Source organism: Camelina sativa, chromosome 6 (genome assembly GCF_030686135.1).
Source record: "Camelina sativa cultivar CO46 ecotype springtype chromosome 6, ASM3068613v1".
In the NCBI taxonomy this organism is placed as follows: Eukaryota; Viridiplantae; Streptophyta; class Magnoliopsida; order Brassicales; family Brassicaceae; genus Camelina; species Camelina sativa.
This window is the reverse complement of record NC_141885.1, coordinates 21973022-21993350: the sequence shown is the minus strand read 5'-3', so window position 1 is coordinate 21993350 and position 20329 is coordinate 21973022. Positions and strand designations below refer to the sequence as shown.

Here is a 20329-nt window from a genome sequence, read left to right as displayed (position 1 = left end):
CTTGGCAATGTCATCTTGGATACAGGTGCGTCCCATCATATGACTGGGACGTTATCCTTGTTAACCGATGTTGTCCCTATCCAACCAAGTCCGGTTGGATTCGCTAATGGTAGTAAGGCGTTTTCTGTTAGTGTGGGAGTGTTTCCTCTTTCGAACAATGTCGAGTTAACAAATGTTCTCTTTGTGCCATCGTTAAAGTGCACATTGATCTCTGTTTCTAAAATTTTGAAACAAACAAAGTGTCTTGCTACGTTTACTGACACGATTTGTTTTCTACAGGACCGTTTTTCGAAGACTTTGATTGGAAGCGGTGAAGAGCGTGATGGTGTGTATTACCTAACGAATGTAGCTACAACAAAGATTCATATGGCTAAAGGTGTTCTTGATCAAGCTTTATGGCATAGGCGTTTAGGTCATCCGAGTTTCTCAGTTCTTTCAGCTTTACCTCAATTTAAACGTGTTTCCTCTTCTGTTAGTTCCTCATCTTGTGACGTATGTTTTCGGGCTAAATAGAAAAGAGAAGTGTTTTCTGATAGTTCTAATAAAACTCAAGAGTGTTTTACAATGATTCATTGCGATGTTTGGGGACCATACCGAGTTCCTTCCTCTTGTGGTGCTGTCTATTTTTTAACAATTGTTGATGATTTTTCGAGGGCTGTGTGGACTTATCTGTTACTCAAAAAATCTGAAGTTCGAAGTGTTCTTACTAATTTCTTGAAGTACACGGAACGACAGTTTGGAAAAACTGTTAAGACGGTTCGTAGTGACAATGGGACGGAGTTTATGTGTCTTGCATCTTATTTTCATGAAAATGGTATCATTCATCAAACATCTTGTGTTGGGACACCGCAACAAAACGGTCGTGTCGAACGCAAGCATCATCATATTCTTAATGTTGCTCGAGCTTTGCTATTTCAGGCAAGTTTACCAATCAAGTTTTGGGGTGAAGCAGTTTTAACAGCTACATATTTGATAAACCGAACTCCGTCTTCTATTCACTCTAGTTGTTCTCCTTATGAGATTCTTCATAAAAGCAAACCGGATTATGATCAACTTTGTGTTTTTGGGCCAGCTTGTTATGTTCATCGTCTAACACGTGATAAGGACAAATTTGGACAGCGTAGTAGGTTGTGCGTATTTGTGGGTTATCCTTTTGGCAAAAAGGGATGGAAAGTCTTTGATATTGAACGGAATGAATTTTTGGTGTCTCGCGATGTTGTTTTCCAAGAAAACGTGTTTCCTTTTGCCACATCACATGGTTCTTCTCCGCTGTCTGTTCCTCCTTTGGTTGTCTCTGGTGATGATGACTGGTTGGTTCCGACTTTGTCCGACAGGGGGAGTCCTGCAACGAGCCTTCCTCCTGATCATGACAACAACACCGGTGGAGATTTACCCGTTGTTGGTCTGGATCCTACGTCATCATCGTCGCCTCCTATTGTTGACAACACATAAGATGTCTCTTCTGTTCACCCAGACTCTGCTACTCCACTAACGCCTGCAATAACTGGTTCTCCAGATAGTCCGGACTCTGTTTCTATGATTTTTTCGGTTCCACAGTCGGTTCCCACTCCTCCGCCGAAACACCGTAAGAGTACTCGTACTACAAAACCTTCTGTGCGGTTACAAGATTATGTCCTCTATAATGCTACACACACACCATCACATCATGCTCTTCCCGGCTCACCTACGCAGTCTTCGACATCGATCCAAGGTACGTCTCCTTATCCTTTAACAGATTTTGTGTCTGATGAAAATTTTTCCCCTAGCCACCGTGCTTACTTGGCTGTTATCACTGCTAATACGGAGCCTAAGCATTTTAAGGAAGCTGTTAAAATCAAGGTTTGGAATGATGCTGTTGTGAAAGAGGTTGATGCTTTGGAACTTCTTCGGACTTGGGATGTGTGTGATTTGCCTCCTGGCAAAATCGCCATTGGCTGTCAATGGGTCTTCAAAAACAAGTATAATTCCGACGGTACGTTGGAACGTAACAAGGCTCGCCTTGTTGCTCTTGGCAATACTCAAGTTAAGGGGGAAGATTACAAGGAAACTTTTGCTTATGTTGTTCGTATGGCGACAGTTCATACTCTTCTTCGTCTTGTGGCTGCTAATCAATGGGAGGTTTATCAGATGGATGTTCATAACGCCTTTCTCCATGGTGATCTTGAAGAGGAGGTTTATATGAAGCTTCCTCCTGGTTTTCGTCATTCTCATCCTGGCAAAGTTTGCCGTCTTCGCAAGTCTCTGTATGGTTTAAAACAGTCCCTGCGTTGCTGGTTTAAGAAGTTGTCTGATTCTCTACTTAAGTTTGGCTTCATTCAATCCTATGATGATAACTCATTCTTCTCTTATTCCCACAAGAACATTGAATTACGGGTGTTAATCTATGTTGATGACCTTATCATTTGTGGAAATGATGGGCACATGCTTACGAAGTTCAAAGAGTATCTTAGCCGTTGTTTTGCAATGAAGGATTTGGGCAAACTGAAATATTTTCTTGGTATCGAAGTAAGCCGTGGTCCGGATGGTATTTTCTTGACACAACGTAAATATGCTCTTGACATCATTGTTGATACTGGTAATCTTGGTTCTCGTCCATCTTATACTCCTCTTGAACAGAATCATCGTCTTGCTTCTGATGATGGTCCTTTGCTTTTGGACCCTAAGCCTTACCGTCGTTTGGTTGGTCGGTTGTTGTATCTTCTTCACACTCGACCTGAACTCTGTTATTCAGTTCATGTTTTGTCTCAGTTCATGAAGTCTCCGAGGGAGGCTCATTTAGAGGCTGCTTTGCGAGTTGTTCGGTTTCTTAAGGGGTCTCCTGGTCAGGGTAATATGCTTAAGGCGGACACGGATTTGTCCATTGATGTATATTGTGATTCGGACTGGAGTTCTTGCCCGAAAACTCGACGTTCCTTAAGTGCTTACGTTGTACTACTCGGTGGTTCGCCCATTGCTTGGAAAGCTAAGAAGCAGGATACAGTTTCCCACTCGTCCGCCGAGGCCGAATATAGGGCTATGTCATTTGCACTTAAGGAGATTAAATGGTTGCATAAGTTGCTCAAGGGTTTTGGTATCAACCGCGCTGCGCCTACTCGTTTGTTCTGTGATAGCAAAGCAGCTATTCATATCGCCTCTAATCCAGTGTTTCATGAACGTACTAAGCATATTGAGAATGATTGTCATGCTGTTCGGGATGCTGTTCGTAATGGCATTATTACTACTGAACATGTTTGCACCACTGAACAATTAGTGGATATCTTTAGAAAGGCTCTTGGTCGTGATCAGTTTCATTATCTTATGTCCAAGTTGCGCGTTCAGGATCTTCACACTCCAACGTGAGGGGGAGTATTGCGGATAAACTCGTATATTGTTCTTATTTATCTTGGTATTCTGATAAGGACATGTTGTCCGATAATTTAGCAACTTTAAGCTTATCGTTTATGGTGTGTCTCCTGTATAAATACTCTTCTTATGAATGTGAATAAAACAAGTTGGTTTGATATCAAAACTCTACACATTTCTATTTTTGTATAAGCAAATTACATAACTTACATATTTTTCTAGATTAATAATTTGTTGCGGAAAATTTTTTCAAAAAAATTTCAAAGACTGTATTTCAATTTAAGGATAAATTTCATGGCTAATTTTATATCAAATATAGATTATGTAAGTTATGTAACTTTACTTGCTTACAAAAATAGAAATTTTGGTTTAGTGTCGGTCGTATTCACAGCCCACACTTTTTACAAACAATAAAGATTTTATAATCAAAAATATGAGGGAAGGAAAAGCGGCCACACAAAATAAATGAATAATGAAGCCACGATTGAGACCGTACGTAGGTTCGTTCAAAGAGATTACTTCAAGATCCTCTTGGCCACAAGCGTCGCATAAAACTTCCTAGTGCGGAGGAATAACACAAGAGCGACAAAAGAGCCAAGCAAAGCCATGGCCGCCATTATTATAAACGAAGTCCCAAAACAATGATTCCCATAACAAGAATGATCATCCTCAGAAGCTACCTTGTCGTACAAGTAGCCTATCACCTTCACTGAGAAAAAGTAGGAGCCAATCGGACTAGCTATCGATACTGTATAGAATATAGTTCCCATATGACGAACCCCGAATATTTCAGATGTTATTGTCGGCATGAGTGACCATTGTGACCCGTACGCTAAACCGACCAACAAGGACCCGATATACAGGCTTCCTGGCAAACCGGAGGCCATGACACTTTGACCTATAGCCATAAGTCCTAGAGTTATGGCCATGAAAATTGGTCTTGGCCAGCCATGATTGTGTAAACAGGCGTCTGAGATGTAACCCGACCCAATCCGGCCTAGAAAGTTCCATATGCTCCACAGAGACACCAGAGCATTAAGTTGGACTGTAGAGTAGCGAAGTGACTCTCCCATCTGTCTGATGTTGTTTATCGTCGCGAGTCCTGAACCCATTCCACATAACATCGCCGCAAATAGAAGCCAGAAGTTTTTTGTGTATATTGCTTCGAGAACGTTCATATCATTGGTCATGATAACTTTAACATCTGTTGATTGATTGAAATGTGTTAGAAATTTTCACTTCAAGAAGTATAACTAAACTAACGTATATATATCAAAACTAAACTTTACCGGAAGAAGTGTTGAGCTTAGGAGAGTCAAGCAATGTGGTTCCCTCGGTAACCGGAAAATCCAAAGACAAGAATCTCTGTTTCTCTTCACGATGTGCTCTAACAGCCACTAAGAGAGGAGAGGCGAGCAAGATAAGTAGAAGGGTGAAAGAACATATCTGCATAGGCTTTGACATCCCAATAACATTTTTGACCAATATGACGACCATAAGATAAGTGACGATGATCAATGAGATGGCGGAGAGACCGTTCAAGTGTTTCTTGTCCCCTGCGATGACTGTGTCGTATGTTCTTACGAAGGGCATTAACACCAAGATGAGGAGTGATGGTACTACGGCCAAAAGAAGAATGTAATTCGCTGGATCACCTCCACAGAAGATGTGGTACATTTGAACCAGAATTGCTCCACTTAGCCCAAGATAACCCTACATTTTAAATAATAAACACATAATTATTTGTGAAGAGAATTATATACATAGTAGGAACTAGGAAATATACATGTAATTAATCTACCGATCTATATATCTTAACTAGCGCCTAGTTATCTACAAGACTACATCAAAACTTATTTTCACTACTATTTCGACCTAGTTTCAGTATATCTACTAGTTCGATGTAGTTTTATTTTAACTACTAGCTAGTTCTAAGTTTATTTTAAATATACCTACTAGCTAGCTAGTTCCTTTCTCCAGCTAAGTATGTCGTATATTTATATATATGGTCTTTTTATATGATAAAAAGAGCAGAAACTGTCCAAAACAAGAATTAATATATATCTTATTCTCCAAGTATTGAATATGTCCTACCTTCATAATCCCAACGGCCGTCCCACCATAGTCGGAGAAGTTACGGACGGCGGTGACCACAATAGCCGTATTAAAGAAGGTCTGACAATGACCGGAGAAGAACGTGAACAAACACATCATAGCCACTGGAGGCTTTTCGATCACTCCTGACGCAGCCATCCATATGAATCCATATCCCACAAACCATTGCAACAGCCCCACGAATATAACCAACCATGGTCCACTAAAGAAGCGACCGCTACCGCTTTTGCGGCTTGCAACCGCGGTGTAGAAGAGGCCGGAGAGGATGCCTACGTTTGCTCCGATGTCTTTGCAAACGGAGACGGTGTCAAGAGTAGATTGGTCATAAGATTGAGATGTTTTGAGAAGAGAGGAATAGATTCCAAAGGTGTAACTTGCTCCGGTAAAGCTTTGTATCCATATACTCGCTGCCGCAGCCACCCATTTCGTGTTAGCAAACTCCATCTATCTCTCTTTTTCTCTCCTTCTTTATAACTATCTATCTGCATCGATCAAAATGAGCAAAAGTTGTCTTAAAATGAAAGTAAAGTCAACTTTAAATTTAAATGCTTGTACATATAATCAATCGTGGGCATTCTTGGTTTGGTTAGACCAACGATAAACCGGATTAATTGGAGCTCCCACTTGCACTCCAAGTCTCCAACTAGACTAAACCATATTTAACCGATATCAGAAACCCATAACTATCGTTGTGCATTGGTTTTGCTTTCCTAATAAAAAACGAATATGGGTTAACTCAAAACCAAATCTGAAACGTCCACCTTGTGAAACGAGGAAGTCCATTAATCAATTATTTTATACAAGTAGCTGTATAGAGGAGAGATCAATTAATAGATAGTCTATTCATTATTTAAATAATTTATATACATGAGTTTAAATGTGACCTTTTTTTTTGTTAGATATATAATTACACTTTCGTACATGACAAGTCGTTACTCCATCATATTTTAATGTGACTATAAAAACGAGACTTGTAGCTGCTGTGTATAAAAGTCTTCGCAAATCGCTGACAACTATACTAGATAGGCAAATCTTTCAGCAGCAACACACAATCAAATAATAACTTAACCAAACACAGAAAACGAAACTACTCTAATGATAGTAACATGTTGCCAGGAAACAGTCAGGAAATGAACTCAGCCGGTTACCTTGCTCTTGGACTAAACCAACTCATCCTTTCGTGAAAATGTAATTATGATGCTGCATTTAATCACCATAATCGGTAAACAACGGGAGGCTGGATCATCAAGGATCTACAAAATCTTGGACTGCTGCAAAAATACCTCATGCGGAAACACCCTTGGAGCTCCGCTAAAGCTTTGAATCCATATGCTCGCTACTGCTGCTACCCACTTCGTGTTTCTTCTCTCCATTGTTCGAAATTGGAACTAAAGCTTTTTTTTTTGTTTTTTTGAATGTTTATGCTACTAGCCAACTCCAGCTGTATAACCAAATCTCAAGTCTGAAACTGATGATGTCAAACGAAGAAGAGAAGAAGTATTCAATCGCCCTTTGGACATCGCGATCATCGAATGAGAGTGAGTTAAAGAAAAAATTGATTAGCCTTTTTAATTATGTGTTGCTCTTGCCGCAAGAGTCTTGCGGTACCTAAAAGGTACAGTTAAGCTTACACACGTTTAATCATATTTTTTAAAAAATATATATAAATAATACAGTACTTATCCTTTTATGTATTAAACTGATAATTAAATATTAGAAACCAAATTTTCTATTTTTGTAAGCAAATTACATCACTTACACAATTTATATTTGATATTTTTTTAAAAAAAAATAGCCATGAAATTTATTTTTAAATTTAAATAAAATCTTATATTTAGACATGAAATTTTACGTCAAAAATTAAGCGAAGCCAATAGTTGAATAATCAATGTATAAAAATATGTAATAATTTGCTTACAAAAATAGAAATTTTGGTTTCACAATTTTTTTTAAAAAAACGGTCGGTCTCATCATATGCCTTTCAGTAAATAATTCACAGCCCACACCTTTTACAAACAATAAAGATATAATATGAGGGAAGGAAAAGGCACACAAAATAAATGAATAATGAAGCCACGATTGAGATTTCAGAGTCGAGACCGTAGCTAGGTTCTTCGTTCAAAGAGATTTATTGTACTTCAAGACCCCTTGGCCACAAGCGTCGCAAAGAAAATATAAAAAAGGTTTTCTCAAGTGACTGAAAACAAAAAAATCATGTTAAGCTTGATTTGATTCTTCTTGCACTGTGCAAAATGCAAATCAATTCTTCTCGTGTTCGCTTCCGTCTTCGCCTGAATGTAAAAAGAACGACACCTTTCTCCCTCTCTCATCTCCGACCTTTCTCAGGTACACAGTCCGGTTCCTCGGTGTATGGTTTGCGATCTGCAGTATCCTAAAGCTTCTTTATTTTCCAATTCCTCTATAGTTCCTATTCATGGATTACTATATATCGACTCTGTACAATTGCAAAGATTATATAACTTCATCATAGTTCTGTCCAACTCTTGCTATTGATGTTAGACTATATAGTTCGTGCAAATACATACATATAGCAAAAGTAAAATTAACCCACTTTGTTCCTATTCAGAAACAAAAAGTAGAGAATAAGTACATTAGTTTAGTATGATTTTTGTGCTCTACAGCAAATACATGTTAAAGGAATATATATATCCTAAAGAATGAATAAATCTAAAAAGGACAAAAAAAAAGAATGATCATCTGTTCTTATTGTTGTGTACAGTTTGCTTTTATGGACTTGGTTTTATATATCAGCACACTTTGTAGGTGCATATCCGAGCCTCGACCTCTTTGTATCATAGAGTATATGAAAGTTCTGCTGCTGATAGTTTCCTATGATTGAAAAGGCTGATTTAGGAGTTCCAAGAATTGCCAAGCAAACCAAATCTTCAGTCAACCATATGAAAGAATTCTCAGTCGGGAAGTTCCAAACCGCGCCATCTGCAAAGGCAATCCCTAGCTCTGGCAGCTGAACGTTTTCGATGCCAGACATGTTGAAGCAAGGATCTAGTTGTGGGAAATCCCTATAGACAGGGTACTTCCCTTTTGCTTTCTCTGCAATCTTGTTCTTGATGAATTCATATGCAGGCTCTGCAAAGTAACTCAAGGTTGTACCCGAATCTATGATCGTTCCTCCACCGCCATCTGATGAGATATTCCATGTCTCTTCAGGTATGTTTACAACTTCTCCCCCGACTAGAATGGATTTGATATGTACGTAGTAGAATGTGTCGACGAGGTTTTCTTTCCCGGCGACAAAAGAAGTGAAGTTCAGATTCGGGTGGCTCAACAAATCCTTGTCTTCCCCAAAAATCAGTTTGCTACTAACGTTGGTGTCGCTGTTTCTATCGACTAGGCAATAAGAGAAGGAGTGACCATAAAGAGACTGAAGCTGCGAGGAAAACGAAAGCGGGCCTCTTCCTAATCCAAGCAATCCTGCAGCACCATGGAAGAGACCTCGGTTCCAATGACCACAACCGAACATCATGTTTTCGACATTATACAACTCTGAGCTCCCTCCACTTGTCGTCAGGTTAACGGTGAAAGTCTCGACTGCAAAGTCCCCAGTCGTGTTGGAGCTATCCCCATACCAGTAGTAGTAAGGGCATGATTGGTTATCTGATTTGCAGGGCTTTGGAGAGTCAGGTGATGAGACTAGGTTGCATCTTGGGTCATTGCAAGTTATGTTCTTGTAAGAAGCAGAGGCTGTAGGGTCATAAAACGCACCGTTTTGTTCGAAACAGTCGTAGCAAGGCAAGCATTGAATCCAGTTTAGGTCACTCCCTGTGTCAAGAATCAAGGAGAAGTGTTTTGGTGGCGAGCCAACCAACACGTCCATAAAGTACTCGCCGGAACCAAGAGTCATACCGGACTCAAGCGTAGCCACCAACTGACCAGATTGCTGCTCCTCCACCGGAGAGGTAACGACTTCTTTATTCCTCTTCTGCTTCTTGACAGTGTTTTGATTCTTCTTCTCCAAAACCCTTTTGTGAAGCGTTTGGATTCTAGTGAGATCTCGGAAATTGAGCTCAAGAACAGAATTTGTTGTTGTCTTCTCTGTTCCGTGCTTAGGAGTCGTCTCCCGGCGCTTTAAGTGAAACTTCACCGTCTTGTTTTCTCCGGTCCGTTCCTTGGTGGGTTGGTTCTCAGGGGAAGAGAAACCGCAGTCGTTGCTTGTGGAAGAAGAAACAGAGCCGAAGCGCATCGGATTTGGGAAGCCAATCCCTGAAAAGCCCGACATGTTCTTTTGCTCATTGTTACCAGAGAGTCCTCTTGAGTCGCCGGGAAATGCTGTGACGAAGAAGAAAATAAGACAAAGAATGAAACTTTGTTTGGACAACATCAGAAGATATGTCTTAAGAACAACCGAAAAAAAAAAAAAAGGAATCGCCGGGGACGATCAAACTTGGAGTCGCCGGAAAAGAAAACTGTGCTAAAAAAAAAAGTAATAGAAGCAGAAGTTGTTTTTTTTTTTTTTTTTGTAAGAGAGATTTGATTTGGTCAGATTGTAAAGGTTTTTAATTTTGAAGCTTGGAGAGAGATAGAGAGGAGGAAGAAGAAGAAGAAGAAGAAGAAGAAGAGCAAAGAGAACAGAGTAGAGAGATGTGGTGAAGTCAGATTAGTGATAAAAATAAAATAGTAATTGATATTTTGTTGACTAAAGTCATCTTCTTCTTCACGCGGTTTCATATCTTCATCATTCTTTTTTTTTTACCGTTTCTTCTCTTTTATCATCGTAATAAAGAAAAAATAGATCTATAAACAATTAAAAGTGAATAACCATATAAACAAAGTGAATTAAAAAGTTGCTAATTAAGTCAATTACGATATATATTACTTTAAAAGTTAAATTAATGAAAATTTTGGTAAAAACAAAAAAAACGAAAAAGAAGAGCTCTCTCGATTGCACGTATTTTAATTTTGATTGTATTCTACATGAAATATATAATGATTTTGAATAATCTTACCAAAACAGAATAATTTTGAATAATATTCAATTTTCAGAAATTAATATTTTTGAGACATTATTTTATGTAGCTTTGAATCGTTGTGTGGCATTTAAATGGTACGGTCAATGAGATTATATAGATACGAATGTAGTTGGTGTGTTTTTTTCTGTTTGGTGTGCCATTTGTAAGCAAACGTGATCATTTTGCAATAAATGTTTTATCTATTTTTTTTTTGTCAACAGTAATCTCTAATAGACAAATAAAATTTGATCAGACGAAGTAAAATGTGTGGAAGATAAAAATATATGACTATAATTGGTGACCAAATTTTTTTCTTTTTTTTTTAAATGACCACTAGACTTGTTAATTTGTTATCATTAGTTAAACTGCGTAACAAAAACAGAAAAAAAAAGGGTTTGATTAGGACTATAAAGACACCATTGGTCCATGCAAAATACAATATTTAACTATTGGACAAAAAATAGCTAACAAAACTTAAGTATCAATTGATAAAGAAATGTGAGAAACTACTAGTTTGACCGCCAAACCAAACGAATGTGAGCTGAAAAAGAAAAAAAAAACTTAAGTCATCACCAAATAAACCTATCGATTATAACCTTTTTAAAGACGAAGAATGCCAAAATAATATAGACTCGTCACAATACAATAGAAGAAGATTCAACGAACGCATGCATTATGAAAATAGACCCATGCCAATATAATAATTTCCACCATTCTTAGTGTGTGTGTTATTAACTAATTACTACTATAAAGCAGAGTCGTTAAAGTTGACCGGTCGGTTATAACAAAACTATTCAATTTGGGATCAATTTTAAACTTAGAAGAGAATTGTATATATGTTTGACGATAAGGGAGGACAAGTCCTTACGTTTTCTCTTAAACTGTTTGACTATGACCAAACAAACTAGTGAACTTTTTTTATAATTATTGATTGATCGTAACATTGATCTGAAATTACAATCTTTTGAACTAATTCAACATACACGAAAAACATATAAATGCTTGTTTGTAGTCACCCCCGAAAGCGTATAAAGTTAGAAGTTGACCGGGGGAGAAAAGGTTAAAATACTTTTCCATTGCGACAGTACTATTCCAAGTAAACACAAACAAAATAAAATGATTTGATTTTGACTTTCTCGTGGCAACGTGTATCTAGCCAAATTGTCGACATGAACCAAAAAAAAAAAAAAAAGATAATACTTGTAAATTAGCAATCGGTTAGTTTAGTTCGAACCAAAATACAGCAATCTCTGTATATGTGTTAACATGTCCTATATACACTTGAAATAGACTTGAATTTTGAAAACTACAAATATTTTCATTTATTAATTGAATGGGTAAACTTTATTTAAAGTGATTATAATTTTTATTTTATTTAAACCTAGAAGATTATCTTATAGAAACTTTTTTAATAGTTTAAAAAAAAACAATTTATTTTTCTAAATAATATTAATCTAATATTTTAGAAAGAAAAATTAAATTATTTTGGATTAATGAAGATCGTGTTAGATAAAGCAAAGATGTGAAAAGTTTTTTTTTTTAATTTGGATTAATGAATTAGATTCCTTATGGGATATGGAAACTTAAGCTAAAACAAAAAGGAAACAAGATCGTAATATGGAAACGTAGTCCTAAGTCCTAACGACATTAGGACGTAAATGTAACTCACTATAAATATTGCGGAAATACTCAAAGTTTGTATATCACCAAAACATCACAAATCTCTTTTTTCCAAAATCGTAACCAAATTCGTGTTCTAGCTCCCTTAAAAAAACCCACAACCATAATCATCATCATCATGTCTTTCTTTTCAAGTGCCGCTTTAGTCGTTTTGTGTTGCATGTTCGTGTTGATTCCAGCTTTTACTACAGCAGCAACAGATCAAGGACTTCATGCTAGATGTGAATCTCATAGCTTCAAAAACGGAAAAACCTTTAGCTCTTGCACAGATCTCCCGGTGTTAGACTCTTTTCTACACTTTAGCTATGTTCGAGAAACCGGAGCTCTTGAAGTTGCTTACCGTCACGCCAATCTAGAGTCTTCTAGTTGGATCGCTTGGGCCATAAACCCGACGAAAAAAGGCATGTTAGGTGCTCAAGCTATTGTAGCGTACCGTAACTCAACTTCTGGCGTTATGCGTGCATATACTTCCTCCGTTAATAGCTACGCTCCTCTGCTTCAAGAGTCTCCTCTTACCATCCGCGTGACACAAGTATCTGCTGAATATATTGACGGGGAGATGACGATATTTGCAAATTTATTTTTGTCTCCTAACACAACCGTCGTGAATCACTTATGGCAAGACGGCCCGCTGAAGGAAGGAAATACACTTGGAATGCACGCAATGAGTGGAGATCATCTCAAATCTATGGCGTCTTTGAACTTGCTTTCTGGACAGGTCACATCGACAAAATCGGTTAACGGAAACTTATTGTTGGTAAAGCAAATCCATGGAGTTATAAATGCAGTGAGTTGGGGAATTCTCATGCCAATCGGAGTTATGGCCGCAAGGTATATGAAGACATACGAAGTATTAGATCCTACATGGTTCTATGTACACATAATTTGTCAAACAACCGGTTATTTTTCCGGTTTAATTGGAGGATTAGGAACAGCAATCTACATGGCCAAATATACCGGTTTGAGGAAAACAGCGCATACGGTGATTGGGTTGCTCCTATTCGCTTTAGGGTTTCTGCAGATACTTGCACTCAAAGCAAGACCAAACAAGGATCATAGGTTCCGAAAATATTGGAACTGGTATCACCACACAGTAGGGTACATTGTGGTTATATTGAGCGTGTACAACATTTTCAAAGGCTTGTCCATTCTACAACCGGGAAGCGGCTGGAAGATCGCATACACGACAATAATTTGTGCAATCGCAACCTTTGCGATTGTGATGGAGATTTTACAGTTCAAGAAGAGATGGGGTAGCTTGTTGTGCAAGAAAGCAAAAGATCTAAAAGCTGATCAAGCGAATTCTATTGATGCAGTCTAATTTTTCTTTTGTTTTTATGGATGTTTTAAAATTGTCTTAGTTTGTCATTATTGGTTTTTTTGTTTACATTAGTCATTCTTCGGTTTTACTTGTAGAAGATGAATTATTTTTTTTATTAATAGAAGTTCTTTTATTCATTGGAACAAACTGAACATATAACTAGCCATTATTCGTTTCTTCCCCTTATGCCTCAAAATGTTTGATTGGAGTTTGTAATGGTGTAAAAAGTTTTTGCGCTTTTCCTGTGGACAGCCCAAAGTACACTGTTGATATATTCTTCAAAGTCCTCAGTAGATATAAAAAAAAAAAAAAAAAAAAAAAAAGTGATTTGAGAAACAAAATTCGGACATTAAAGGAGAAAACTGTTAATACATGTCAACGGAGAAACAAAATCCTGACAATTCAAGGATCAAGAGGACATACTCAAAGAAAACATGTGAATTCCTTTCACCTTCGGCTCAAGTGGTTCTATGGACTGAAGCTATTTGGTTTAAACACGCATACTCAAACAAAACACGCATTCAATTTCTTGATCTTACATCAGGACAGGTTTAATGAACGTCCCAGACACTTGTTTTGTCTGTCTTTCCCGTTCAAAAGGATAAAAGACACTTCTTGTAGGAGGTTTTCAAATTTCAACTTCATCTCAATGGTTGCTCACTCGCCTAGCTTAGAGCTTTTTAAGTGATTGCTCTTATTGAGCTTCTACCTCGCTTTTAAAGTATTTATGAGCTTCTACCAGGTTCTAAACTAAAGCAATGTAATCTCTAACTCATGTTCCATTTCATCTCTGCGATTTCTTTAATTCTGCTACTTTCCACACCAAAAAACAAAACAAAAACAAAAACTGAAATTTGGGTAGCAAACGAATGATTTTATAAATTCGTGAATCTTCTGCACGAGTTAATTAACTGCAAAAAAAATTAAAAATAAAATATTTTTGAAATTTCTTTAGCACAAGAAGTTTTAGATTTGAATAATCTTTTGGTATGGATGGACCTTCAGAACTGTAATCATCACAAGGTCGGCGGGCGGAGCAGATCAGAGAAGACTGGAGAAAGGCGATGGGAAAAGCGAGCGGCGGATTTGAAATTCAGATTGAAAACTATAAAGAACATCATATATTCCCCTCAGGTTTATTTTTTTCTTTATCCACATACTTCCCCGCCGCTTCTAGCCTTTCATACCATCCACCCTCCTCCGCCGCTAAATCCGCCTTCCTGCACCGCCGCGCCCTAACGTTTCAGAACGGTCTCTTATAGATAGATTTAGGGTTTTTTTTTGTGTTCGGCCCTTTCTGATCATTCTTATTTTAGATCTATACTGGGCTGAACAAATAGGCCCAATCTCCAATGACCCCAATACTGTACAATTCCACTATGAATTATATAATTTTGGCCTTCTCTGATAAACTCTTTTTCTTTTTTTTTTTTTCTATTCTGATAATTTTTTATGTGATGTTACAAATTGTAAAATATTTATCATATGTTTAATACATATGGTTCCTTAATATCTTGACATATTCATTTATTAGTTCTATGTTTACTATCATGTCAAATTGTTGGAGTTTTTTTTCGTTCATCTATCGGTTAGAAGATGAAATTAATTAATTATCCAACGGCGACGACTTATGCCGACATGGGTTATTTTACCAATGACAATATAAATTCGCATACAGCGACACAATTTTGAGTCAAATTCAAAATTTTAATTAGAAAACAAAATCATGGTATGGATTTTGGGGTTTTATGAATTATATGGTTGGAACCGGTAGTGATAACCGTGTCATCTTTGCTTGATTCGGATAACTACGTTTTTTTATATATTTCGTCCCCGACAAAAATAATCTATATATCTATCAGTTAGTTTATCAATAACTTGCAACTTGCATGCAAGATAAATTATCAAAAGAAATAATGCATACAAAATAAATATTTCGACCAAGTGTACGTTACTACTATTCAGTTCTGTTCACTAAACTATAGTCATATTTAAGTATCATATGTTTGCAATATACTACATATGGCTGGAAACAAAACTTATTGTTTACATGGCTTATGGCTTTCTATAGCTTTGAATGGACGCGCTATTACAAATTAACTTCGTCTCTTTCGTGGGAAAAGCAAATGAGGGCCATAAAACTTCTAAGGAACATGTCGTCTTTCGGTGGTGGATGCTTTGTTCACAATGCGCCCACTATACATGTTGACTTGTAAGTTGCAATGTAATTTTTTCAAGACCTTATCAATCATATTATGTTGTTTTATGGACATTAAACGATAAGACTGATGTGATAAGGGTTCAAAATTGGTCTAGTATAATTAAAAAAAATATATATGTGATAAGGATTCGGAAATCAATGTAAGCATAATTTTGGTGGACCATTGTCTGTGGTCCATGACAACGAGTCACAAAGGTCCACATATTAGCATTACGACGACGTCTCTATTATGTACTTAGGTTAAAAATTGTGATTATTATCCAGAACATTGTAATTAGTTTGCTAAAAAGAAGGTGTTTTAGTACTTTATACTGAAATCAGGTGTTTTAAATTCCAACCAAATTCATAATGTCAACTAAAAAATCGTATGTATAACACAAAAACTTACGATCGTACGTATAGCTTTTAGTATGCAAGTCAACATGTGAAATAAATGCAATGTGGAAATTTGCCGGGGAAATAATGATGATTCATCGAGATAAATTTCCGGTAGGTTTTGAATGAGACTCTGACAAAAACAAAAATTTGCATTCAGATAAATTATATATAAACCCTTTCTTATACTATTCATAATATACATACAGTAGTAGATGATAAACTCATCAAAAGCATCGTAGAAAAATAAAGAAGCTCAATTTGTTTACTTATGATAAGATAGATACTATTGGATTGAAAGAAACATATATATGATAAGTAGGAGGGCGTATGATTTGGCAAAAAACACCCTTCATCATTGGTCAAGACTCATCAAATTAAAAGAGAGTGTTATTTGCAGATAAGGTACAGATCAGAAACCACCTCTAGAAATCGAGCAATAGATCTCTCTCTTACTCTCACCCTTCATCACAGGACAAGATGGTGGGGTCCAACTAACTCTTAACTAGTTGTCTGACAATTCGACACGTGTTGTTCATCTTGATCAGTTTCGGCACCATTTGCCCCCACCGAATCATTATCTCCTCTCGCTCCTCCCCTGTGTAATCTCTCTGCTGCTTCCCTCTACCCTCTTGTCGCTTTCTGTCTGAACCTGGCAAAGAACCTCAGCCTCTCTTTCTTCTTTCTCTTTCTTTGTGTTCTCTGTTCTGTTTCTAACTTTCTTCTCTCAGTTTCTGTACAATTTCCTTTTCTATAGAGAGAAAAAAACACCCCCCCCATAAGGTTTGTGTAAGGAGAGAGAATCTTTTGTTCTTCTTTCCCTTTTGTTCTTCTCTCCTATCTAGCTCGATTCTGTCACGTATAATCTCGCTAAATCTTCTTTTCATTCAGAGGCTTCTAAATCTGGTAATTTCTTTTAAGGCTTTTGGTTCAAAGAGTTTACTATATATAGAATTAGTTGCCTTATTTAATCATTCCCTCCTTGATTGCTGGAGAGTGGGTTGTTTCGGTTTAATTATTTTCTAATGATTATATACTGTTGTTGGGATTTCCATAAGTTGATTGCTTTCATCATCCCTTTTTGCTCCTCATGTAAAAGCTCCTGTTGTTAATCATTATATAGTACTAAACAGAAATCAAATAATTTCTTATTCACTTACGAAAAAAGTAATACTGTATATTCTTATTTGGGTATCTTTTACAGATCAGACATGGAACAAGTGTTTGCTGATTGGAATTTTGAAGATAATTTTCACATGCCCACTAATAAAAGATCAATCAGGTATATAAAATATTCAGAAGTCAATTATTTTATAGTTACCAACTTCACTTTTTAATTAGTTACAATCAGTTTAATAGTATATGTGTTTGTTCATATTTTGGTACAGACCAGAAGATGAACTAGTGGAGCTATTGTGGAGAGATGGCCAAGTAGTTTTGCAGAGCCAAGCTCGCAGAGAACCATCAGTCCAAGTCCAAACCCACAAACAAGACACCCTAAGAAAACCTTACAACATTTTTCTTGACGACCAAGAAACAGTACCGAAGCCTAATAACAACGCTCTTCTTGATGATCAAGAAACCGTCTCCTGGATCCAATACCCTCCCGATGACGTCGTCGACCCCTTCGAATCTGAGTTCTCCTCTCATCTCTTCTATACAGTCAATCACATCGGCAGTCCAGAGAAGCCACGGTCGGTCGAAGAGACAGTTAAGAACGAGGCTCAGGCCATGGCTCCTCCCAAGTTTAGGTCCTCTGTTATAACCGTCGGGCCGAGCCATTGTGGTAGAAACCAGTCTACGAATGATCATCAAGTGACTACACTTCCGGTATCTATGACTGATGGAAGCAAGAACGTCGAAGAAAGACTCGATACTTCGTCCGGTGGCTCGTCCGGTTGCAGCTACGGAAGGAACAACAAAGAAACCGTTAGTGGAAGAAGCGTTACCATTGACCGTAAAAGAAAACATGTAATGGACGCGGATCAGGAATCTGTCTCTCAGTCAGATGTACCTTTGACCTCGACCGATGATATTCAAGTCACAGGAAACAAATCGAGCCAACGGTCTGGATCTACACGAAGAAGCCGTGCAGCCGAAGTTCATAATCTCTCAGAAAGGGTATGTTATGTTATATATATACACTTCTTTCTTCATTCTTCCTCGTTGAGTTTTACATTTACATATAAAAAACTCTTTTTATTTTAAGCAATAAGTCGGTTTTAAAATTTCTGCTAAATATATTTTTGTGATCTTGATCCCTTATTATAGAGGAGGAGAGATCGAATCAACGAAAGAATGAAAGCTCTTCAAGAACTCATACCTCATTGCAGTAAAGTAAGTTGATGAAACATATTAAAAAAAAAAAGGACTCATAGAAGTAATGATAATTATGTAAGATTGATTAATGGTGTGTTCTTGGTGTGTGTGTAGACAGATAAAGCTTCGATATTGGATGAAGCGATTGATTACTTGAAATCACTTCAAATGCAACTCCAAGTGATGTGGATGGGAAGTGGAATGGCGGCGGCGGCAGCAGCAGCAGCAACGACTCCGATGATGTTTCCCGGCGTACAATCATCACCGTACATTAACCAGATGGCTATGCAGAGTCAGATGCAATTGCGTCAATTTCCGGTTATGAACCGGTCAGCTCCGCAGAACCATCCCGGTTTAGTATGTCAAAACCCGGTTCAACTCCAGCTCCAAGCACAGAACCAAATCCTGTCGGAGCAGCTCGCTAGGTACATGGGCGGGTTCCCTCAGATGCCGCCGGTGGCGAATCAGGTCAGTTGCAAAAAAACGACATCGTTTACGAGGAGCGATAAATATTTTAATAGATATAATATCTGACGTGTCATGTTTAAAAATTAAATGCAGGCAGTGCAACAACAACAGCCAACGGACATGATGAGATTTGGGTCTCCGGCGGGACCGCAAAGTCAACTGTCGGCACCGGCTTCCACCGACAGTCTTCGTATGGATAAAATAGGCTGACGTGGCGTAGTAATATTTATTTTTATCCGAGATTATTATTATTCTTACGGCAAATATATCCCATTTTTATTTATTTTTGGTCGGGATGAAAAAAAACTTTAAAACAAAATGGATTATATATATATATATATAGATCCAATAAGGTAGCGTCATCAATACTTACGTATAACTTATTTTAAACAGTTCAATAATTATATCAGTCAATCAAATGTTGAGAAATAAGAACAAACACATACATATATTTTGTTCAAAAATTTGCATCAATCTTTTTTAAACTGATACGTATTCTTTCAGATTAAGTAATATGTTCTGATCAAGAAGAGCATTCAGAAAAACAGGTATAAAAGGCATACATGGGCCTGAAATGACACTCTCATGGGCTTTTTTTGTTTGGCCTCATTTAGCTCTTATTTATGCTTCTCAAACGTTCACGCGATTATAAAGAAAAACAGAAAACGCTAACGTGACTTACTCAACCACGATTCGTACGTAACGTGTCCCATACCTTCAAACTATAGTATTAACTACTACTATTAAGCACTCAATTTCTAGTTTCCCAAGTTATTTATTAGGACGGTGAAACCAAATTAACGATTCACTAATGACACGTGTCGTATAGCAAGGGCGAGTTTCTCCAGATGAAACACCCAAGCGCGTAGGTTTCCAAAAGCAAAGTAGAAAACACAAACGTATAAAATATAAAATAAATAAATCAACCAATCAAAGTCCTACAGCTCAGCAGTCTCAAACCAACACGATTTATTATTAATAATAATAGAAAAAGCTGCGACTCTCCTTGTCCTTGGCATCTCTCTCTCTCTCTCTCGATCGCTCTAGAGATCTTTTCTTTTGATTTTGGCTCATTCATTTTGTTTGGGAGAACTCGAATCTGATCTTAAAATATTTTTGCAGAAAATCGTAAAAGATAAAAGGGCAAAACCGCATGAAATTGTATAGAAAACGAGGTTTTACATTTCCGATTTCAAATTACTTGAGTAATAATAATACGTGTCTTCTCATCTCAATTCTTAGTTTTTCTCCTCAATTGCCGATTTCGCTCCTTCTTTTCGAGCAGAAATCGTTAGATCCTTTATCGCTCTATTACAATAGTGTTAGTAATTTTTGAATTATCTCTCTCTCTCGAGAGAGAGTAATTAATTACTTGTTGAATCATGGAGTCTGGAGGCAAAACTAATCGTCAGCTGCGTAAAGGTATTACCTTTTACTTTTGTATGATTGTTTTTTGCTTTTTCGTTTTGAAATCTTAATCCTTTTGTGTGACAATGAAAT

General features: G+C 37.2%; 4 protein-coding genes and 1 pseudogene across 6 annotated transcripts in view; 3 read left to right on the top strand and 2 right to left on the bottom strand.

Annotated features, from left to right (window-relative positions):
* Window positions 1-20329, top strand: part of LOC104792182 (polyamine oxidase 3) — a 57608-nt gene that overhangs the window by 34984 nt on the left and 2295 nt on the right. Inside the window, exon 2 of the mRNA XM_087454433.1 lies at window positions 19818-20251. Coding sequence (XP_087310559.1) covers window positions 20212-20251 — 40 coding nt within the window. The 5' untranslated portion in view covers window positions 19818-20211. The remainder of the gene's footprint in view (window positions 1-19817; window positions 20252-20329) is intronic.
* On the bottom strand, window positions 3633-7002 carry LOC104792187 (protein NUCLEAR FUSION DEFECTIVE 4-like). 2 transcript variants are annotated; one of them, XM_087454430.1, is made up of 4 exons: window positions 6606-7002; window positions 5437-5939; window positions 4632-5055; window positions 3633-4546 (listed from the first exon to the last, which is right to left on the bottom strand). In XM_087454430.1, the coding sequence occupies exons 2-4, from the start codon at window positions 5899-5901 to the stop codon at window positions 3858-3860; spliced, it is 1578 nt and encodes a 525-aa protein (XP_087310556.1). In that variant the 5' UTR covers window positions 5902-5939; window positions 6606-7002; the 3' UTR covers window positions 3633-3857. The 2 variants fall into 2 exon arrangements, with proteins under 2 accessions (XP_087310556.1, XP_010516579.1); XM_010518277.2 differs by lacking the exon at window positions 6606-7002 and having other exon boundaries at window positions 5437-5982.
* On the bottom strand, window positions 8007-10128 carry LOC104792186 (aspartyl protease family protein 2-like). Its single transcript, XM_087454431.1, has one exon. The coding sequence runs from the start codon at window positions 9815-9817 to the stop codon at window positions 8219-8221; it is 1599 nt and encodes a 532-aa protein (XP_087310557.1). The 5' UTR covers window positions 9818-10128; the 3' UTR covers window positions 8007-8218.
* Window positions 12165-13593, top strand: LOC104792185 (cytochrome b561 and DOMON domain-containing protein At3g59070 pseudogene; annotated as a pseudogene). Its single transcript, XR_015559762.1, has one exon. The product of XR_015559762.1 is annotated as a cytochrome b561 and DOMON domain-containing protein At3g59070 pseudogene (transcript).
* LOC104792183 (transcription factor PIF5) lies at window positions 16248-19178 on the top strand. Its single transcript, XM_010518272.3, has 6 exons — window positions 16248-16948; window positions 17247-17324; window positions 17431-18163; window positions 18314-18379; window positions 18476-18829; window positions 18923-19178. Exons 2-6 carry the CDS (start codon window positions 17254-17256, stop codon window positions 19037-19039), a joined length of 1341 nt encoding a protein of 446 aa, XP_010516574.1. The 5' UTR covers window positions 16248-16948; window positions 17247-17253; the 3' UTR covers window positions 19040-19178.

Excerpts from the sequence above, each read along its gene's own strand:
- LOC104792183 (XM_010518272.3), top strand. The coding sequence starts at position 17,254 with ATGGAACAAGTGTTTGCTGATTGGAATTTTGAAGATAATTTTCACATG. Across the intron at positions 17,325-17,430 it reads ACTAATAAAAGATCAATCAG|ACCAGAAGATGAACTAGTGG; the intron begins GTATATAAAATA and ends ATTTTGGTACAG. Across the intron at positions 18,830-18,922 it reads TGCCGCCGGTGGCGAATCAG|GCAGTGCAACAACAACAGCC; the intron begins GTCAGTTGCAAA and ends AATTAAATGCAG.
- LOC104792187 (XM_087454430.1), bottom strand. The coding sequence starts at position 5,901 with ATGGAGTTTGCTAACACGAAATGGGTGGCTGCGGCAGCGAGTATATGG. Across the intron at positions 5,056-5,436 it reads CGGCCGTTGGGATTATGAAG|GGTTATCTTGGGCTAAGTGG; the intron begins GTAGGACATATT and ends TTTAAAATGTAG. Across the intron at positions 4,547-4,631 it reads TAAGCTCAACACTTCTTCCG|ATGTTAAAGTTATCATGACC; the intron begins GTAAAGTTTAGT and ends ATCAATCAACAG.
- LOC104792186 (XM_087454431.1), bottom strand. The coding sequence starts at position 9,817 with ATGTTGTCCAAACAAAGTTTCATTCTTTGTCTTATTTTCTTCTTCGTC.